General features: G+C 43.3%; 1 protein-coding gene across 1 annotated transcript in view; it reads left to right on the plus strand.

Annotated features, from left to right (window-relative positions):
• Window positions 1-6,216, plus strand: part of LOC134732386 (uncharacterized) — a 66,349-nt gene extending 60,133 nt beyond the window's left edge. The window contains exon 6 of the mRNA XM_063617039.1: window positions 5,080-6,216. Within this exon, the coding sequence (XP_063473109.1) occupies window positions 5,080-5,142 (63 nt within the window). The 3' untranslated portion in view covers window positions 5,143-6,216. The remainder of the gene's footprint in view (window positions 1-5,079) is intronic.
• The last annotated feature ends 653 nt before the right edge of the window (window positions 6,217-6,869 follow it).

Consider the following 6,869-nt stretch of genomic DNA (forward strand, 5'->3'; position numbering starts at 1 on the left):
CCTCGGCTCAGAAAGCCAATTCCCTAGATTCCAAAGGCCTTCCCAGACCAATTAGCATGTACTGCAGCTGTCAGCTCCCTGTGCCTAGCCTGGACCTCAGCTCATGTCTAGCACCCAGTCTCCCACACCCACACATATACACAAATAAAAGAAAATAACAAATGACATAAATTCTTCACTCCTGGTCTGGCTTCCTGTGTGTAAACTGCTATGACAATACAAGACGCAGAGGCAGGCACCCAATAAAAGCTGTTGAAAATGTGACTGACACCAATTTTCAGCTATCCAGGAAGGCACGGATCCTTACGAGGTCCAAGCAGAGTCCTCGAGAATAGTTGCGAATTCTTGGCTTCCATAAGAACACAGGACATACCCACACAAAGGCTTGGATTTCTCAATACATGACTATCCCTGAACACTCCTTCTTTCCCTCATCTCTCTGCTGAGACCTCTAGACCCCAAGGATCCACCCACGACAACCTCTCCAAAGATACACTGATATGCTTTTCTTCCAGGCAGCATTTCCACAGAGCTGTGGGTGAAAGTCACAGGATGAAAATGTGCGATGGGACTGTATCCTCCACCAACACACTGCAGGCAGGGGGCACAAAGAGTGCCCCCTCTGCCCATCCCAGGAATGGCCATCTCAGAATGATGCGATCTTTTCTAATAAGAAAGTAAATAAAGGCAGGTGCCATATAAGAAGACCTTGGGGGACTGTGGGAATGTTCCTTAATGTCTCAGAATATCTGCCTCCATCAATGAAATGAAGGATTCAAAGCAGCTCATCATGAGTTGACCTCAATGCTGAATCCTAAACATCAGCCTTAGGATGCTATCTGGCTGGGCGGGGAATGAAGGATCTGGGAGCCGAGTTGGAGGAAGCTGCAGCAGCTCCCCATTTACAGATCCTCTAGTGCCAGTTTTTCAGGCGTCCTGACTAAGAGAAGCAGCCAGGCAAATTCCACCATTCAGCTACATTTACAGGAAGCTGGCTATTTGGGAGGCTCTCTACCAGGGGCTTTGGGAAAAAAAATGCAGAATTAATGTAAAGATCATATATTTACCTATGAGAGAAAAGATATCCAAGGATGCCTCTAGGCCTCATTTGATCTAAAACTAGGCCTGGAGCTACCTAATTGTCAAGTCAGTTCAGGCTTCTATAACAAAAATACTATACGACTGGGTGGCTTAAACAACAAACATCTATTTCACATGCTGCTGAAGGGAACCAGCATGGTCAGGAGCATGGCGAGGGCCCTCTCTCTGGCTTGGAGGTGGCCATCTTCTTGCTGTGTCATCACGTGGCAGAGAGAGAGAGAGAGAGAAAGAATGAGAATGAGAGGAAGCAAGCAGTTTCATATTTTATCTTACAAGGGCACTAATCCCATCATGAGGGCTCCATCCTCATGACCCAATAGCCTCCCAAAGGCCCCATCTCCAAATACCACCTCACTGGTAGTTAGGGTTTCAACATACAAATTTGGGGGTACACAAATATGCAGTCCACAAAACTAATACCCCTAAGTTGTCTGCATATATATGCTTGTTCTGCTGCTGCTTTGAGGGTCTCAGATGATGGAATCGAGTGTAGATCAAACTTCTCTAGGCCTCAACAGGGTGAATCTAAAGATTGGGTCACAATAATGGCAATAAGCCACAATTCACTGGGTTAATCTCACCTACTCCTTCAGGGGTCTATCCACATTCAAATTACCACAAGTACTTGTAAAAGTCTCTGAGCAGTATCACAAAGACTGACACAGATACACGCAAAATAGAAAATGGATAGATGGTAGTATGGGGTTGGGGGTGGTGTGTGTGTGTTTGTGTAAGTAAAGAGGATGTCTTGTGCTTGGGATACACGGGGATATGTTTCTTTTGAGGCTCTTCGGTGGCAATGCTTGCCCTGAGCTCAGGAGACAGGCCAGAGAGATATATCTGTTCCCTACTTAGAAGAGAGCACTGATGCATGAAGGTCGGGAGGAGGCCAGAGAATAGCGTGTTGAAAGAAGAGAATGTGACCAAGGCCCCAAAGTTAAAAATGAACCTTGAATTGGAGATGGGGAATGAAGAAAAAGTCAGAGAAGAGGGCACATGTGGAGCAATCTAAAAGACAGGAAGAGCCACAGGTGTGCACAGTAACCGGGATGTGAGGTTAGTAGAGAGCTTCAGGAAGGAGGGAAAAGGCAATCATGACAAACACTGCAGGACAGTCACAAAGACGGGGAATGAGTAAAAGCCATTGAGCTTGGCATTGATGACCTTCATGGGAACCATACAAGGAGAAACCTGTGGAATGAAACCTAACTACACAAAGCCAAGGAATTAGTTAGCAGTAAGGACATTAAGGCAGTCTTATGGGTTAAATCACACACACAAAAATTGTCAAAATTCCCATCCCAGTATCTAGAAATAGAACCTTATTTGAAAATAAGGTCTTTGCAGGTGTAATCATGTTAAGATGAGGTCATTAGGATTGGTCCTTAAGCCAGTATGACTTGTGTCCTTGTAAGAGAGAGAAAGATGCCCAGTGAAGACACCAACATACAGAGAGAAGACAGAAGATGGAGGTGGAGGCTGAAGTGATGCAGCCACAAGTCAAGGAACTCCTGGGTTACCAAAAGCTGGAATAGACAAAGAAGTATCCTCCCCTAGAGCCTTCAGAGGGAGCAAGGCCCTGCCACATCTTGATTTTGTAAGCCAGGTCTCCAAGATTGCAAGAGAATGAATTTCTGTTGTCTGACGCAACCCAATTTGTGGGACTTTGTTATGACATCCCTAGAAAACTAATACAGGCAGTAAGGGCACTTTTATAAGAAATGTGTTCATGAAGAGATGGAGTTAAATACTTTTAATAAAGAGAATGTTGGCTTTTCATGAACATACTTGAGAATGTTTATAGACTAAGAGGAAAGAATCTAGAGACAGAGAAAGAGAGAGAAGTTGAAGATTCAAAACAATGGAAGGATGGTTAATAAAATATGGAGGAGGAAGAAAAAGATTAAAAGGAGAACTCAAGTGGCATAATTGGCCTAAAAAGGTGAGGGACACTTTGTCATCCCAGGCCAGGTGTCTTGGCCTAGATCCTATAGAAAGCAGAGGCTGAGGCAAGGATTGAAGTGCTGACATTTTATGTGGGGGAAGAGTGCAGGCTCAGGACAGTGAAAATGAGGAATAAATGGAAGCAAGGCAAGTGCAGATGCAAGGCCTTGTGATGAAACGCATTGCTATCCTAATGGCAACTTCACACCAACCTGCAAAGATGCTGTATTAGTCAGGGTTCTCCAGAGAAACAGAATTAATACAACATAGAGATAGAGATAGATACATAGATATAGAGATAGATCTCTCACATATAGACCTATATATCTATACATGGAGAGAGAGAGAGAGAGAGAGAAGAATGGGGGGGATGCACAGAGAGAGACACATTGAGAGACAGATTTATTATAAGGAGTTGGTTCATGTGATTATGGAGCTGAGAATTCCCAAGATCTGCCATCTGCAAGCTGGAGAACTGGGAAAGCCAGCAATATAGTTCTACAATCCAAGTCCAAAGGCCTGACAACTAGGAATTCCAATGCTGTAACTTCCAGTTCAAAGGTAGAAGACTGATGTCCCAGCTCAAGCAGTTAGACAGAGGGCAAATTCACTTTTCCTCTGCCTTTTTGTTCTATTCAGGCCCTCAATTGATTGAAACTTCTACATTAGGGAGGGCAATCTACTTTATTCAGTCTGCTGATTCAAATGCATATCTCATCCAGAAACACACCCACAGAAACACCCAAGAAATAATGTTTAGCCAGACACCTTGGCACCCCATGGTCTAGTTAAGTTGATACATAAAATTAACCATCACAGATATACAGCAGGTCACTCATGAGACATGCTTGCTTGACATGCTGGGCTTCTCTGTAGGATTTGCAAGGAGAAATAATACCTTAAAGCGTCCACAGGAAGGAGGATGAGGATTTATCTGACCATCTTCCTCCAGTCTCCCATTTCCCACCAATCAAGATTTACCCAACAGTGAGCAAATCCCCCTGGGCTTCTGGATTGCATCATCCAGTTCCCATTCACCACGAAACCAAAGCCCATGGTGTGATCAAGCCTGGAAAAGGAGGGAAAACTCAGAATTGTCTGGGCACCTAACGAGAGAACATAGAGGCAGTTGAGGAAATCCAAGAAAGCACACAAAGTTTGTGTCCAAAATTAAGGGAAAAAAAAGAAAGAAATAAAAACAGGTAAGTGAAAATATAGAGACATTTTTAAAATAAAGAGAAGTTGAGGAAACTGACTTTGTGTGGTAGGTGATGTTCAAAGAGAGCTCAAGTAAACTGTGGGAAAGGAAGGAATGGGGAACATGGCTGTGACCCCAAAACCTTAAGGACCTGCAATACATTTTTAAAAAGTAAAAGAAGACTTGTTATAACTGCAGTACTATAGAATCCTAGAAATTCAGAGCAGACATTAGAAATCACTTTCCTTAACCTTTTCACTTTAAAGATGAAGCAACAAAGGCCAGGAGAGAATTAATGGTAACTAACTTTCATAAATGTACAATGTTTGTTATGAATGAACCTGTGTGTGTCTGTGTGTGTGTCTGTGTGTGTGTGTGTGTGTGTGTTCCCAGGATGTCATCTACACATTTCTCCACCTGGTGGTTCCTGCCTGAATTACAGGCAGAGTCCAGCCAGTGGAAAGAAGCAGCAGAGGACACTGTCTTGGAATCCCAGAAGAAAATCTTGAGAGCTGAGACCTGAGATCTCCTTCACAGACCCAGGCCAGCTTCTCGTGGACCAGCCTTAGTCCTCAGAGACTCAGAATGTTTGCTGCCCCTCTCTCCAGTTCTGTGATCCCTCCTCTGTAGCTCCCTTTCCATACAAGAAAATACCAACCAGGGGGAAAGCAATGAACAAAAGGTATAATGTTTGACCAGTGGTCCTGGACACTAATTCTTTGAAGACTTCTAAGATGGTAAATGGAAAGAACAACCCACATGCATGAACATACATATACATATACAAAATGCAAAGACTAAGACCCAATTAGCCTCTCTCTCTGTTTCTTTTACAGGAAGGGAAGTTTCACCAGCCTCAACTACTACTCCCCATCCCCTGCAACTGCCATTCTTTCTGACTTGTCTCTAGAAAAGGCCATGTGACCTCTCCCTCAGGCTGACCCATTGTCCCAGCCAGAATGTCCAGCCAAAGCAGAATAAAGCATCTACTGGACTTAAAGGAGTGCCTCTGATATCTCCCAACTCAGTTCTGAAAGGATCCCCTGAGGAGATTTTATCATAGACACATTTAAAATGCCAAGAATGAATCGATGTGTCACCAAATTTCAGTGTCAGTGCTAGAGGCAGATTTACAGCTCAAATGAAGTCCGTTAAAAAAAAAAAAGAAGAAGAAGAAATTCCACTTTCTTCTCTAGCTGTGAAAATATTCTCTGAGGAGTCTCCTGTCTGAACACCTATATGACCAAGAGTGGAATTTATCAAAGCAGATGTGAGAATAAGAGTTTAGTGTTAGTTCTCTATTGCCATTTAACAAATTACCCCAAACTTAGAAGTTTAGAACAACAAACATTTATTATCTCAGACATCTATTCCTGAGGGTCAGCAATCCAAGAGCTGCATAGCTGGGCGATTCTGGCTTAGGGTTTTTCATGAGGTTATAGTCAAGCTGTCAACCAGTCCTACAGTCATATGAAATCTTGACTAAGGCCAAAGGATCCACATCCACAATGTCGCCTAATTTCTGACTGGAGGCCTTGGGTTCCTAATGGCTGTCGGCAGGAAGCTTCAGTTTCTCTCCACATGGGCTTCTCCATGGGGATACCTGAGTGTTCTCATGACATGGAAGTGGACATGTGATCCAAGAAAGAGCAGGACAGAAGCCTTGTCTTTCAAAATCTAGCCTCAGGATTGATATACCATCAGTCTGCTGTACTCTAGTGGTCATATAGACTAACTCTGATGACATGTGAGAAAGAAATACACAAGGGCCTAAATAGTGGGACGCAGGGAATGCTTTGCCTTTGGGATTCTCTAGTGGCCACCTTTAAGGCTGGCTACAACATATTAGGTGGTAAATGCAATGGAACTCATGACTCCAATATATAGAATAAAAATAGAATTACTAATAAATACTGAAGATTGGTGGTCCTCAGATGTGAGCAGGCATCAGAATCACCTGTGTATTTAGCAATACACAGATTGCTAGAATCCACCTCTAGAGTTTCTGATTCAGTAGGTCTTGGGTGGGGTTGAAGAACTGGAATTTCAAGTAAGTTTCCAGATAATGCTGATGCTGCTGTGACCATCAGAATCACCTGTGGGAGATTCTTCCCCACCCCAACTCAAAAGTCTATGATTTTTTTTTAAGTCCTCCATGCAATTGCATGATCAATCAGGTTTGGAAATCCCCAATCCCAAAGTCTCCTCTGCTTAGCATCCCCAGCATCAACCCTCCTCTTAAAGAAGACTCTTAGCAAATTGTGGTGTATGTATACACCATGGAATACTACTCAGCCATAAAAAGGAATGAAATAATGGCATTCACAGCAACCTAGATAGAACTGGAGATCATTATTCTAAGTGAAGTATCTCAGGAATAAAAAACCAAACATCACATGTTCTCACTCATAAGTGGAAACTACGCTATGAGGGTGCTAAGCCATAAGAATGATACAATGGACCTTGGGACTTGGGGGAAAGGGTGGGAGGCGGGGTGAGGGATAAGACTACACACTGGGTACAGTGTACACTCCTTGGGTAATGGGTGCACCAAAATCTCAGAAACCACCACTGAAGAACTTATTCATGTAACCAAACACCACCTGTTCCCCAAAAACCTATTGAA

Source organism: Symphalangus syndactylus, chromosome 14, assembly GCF_028878055.3.
Source record: "Symphalangus syndactylus isolate Jambi chromosome 14, NHGRI_mSymSyn1-v2.1_pri, whole genome shotgun sequence".
Lineage (NCBI taxonomy): Eukaryota > Metazoa > Chordata > Mammalia > Primates > Hylobatidae > Symphalangus > Symphalangus syndactylus.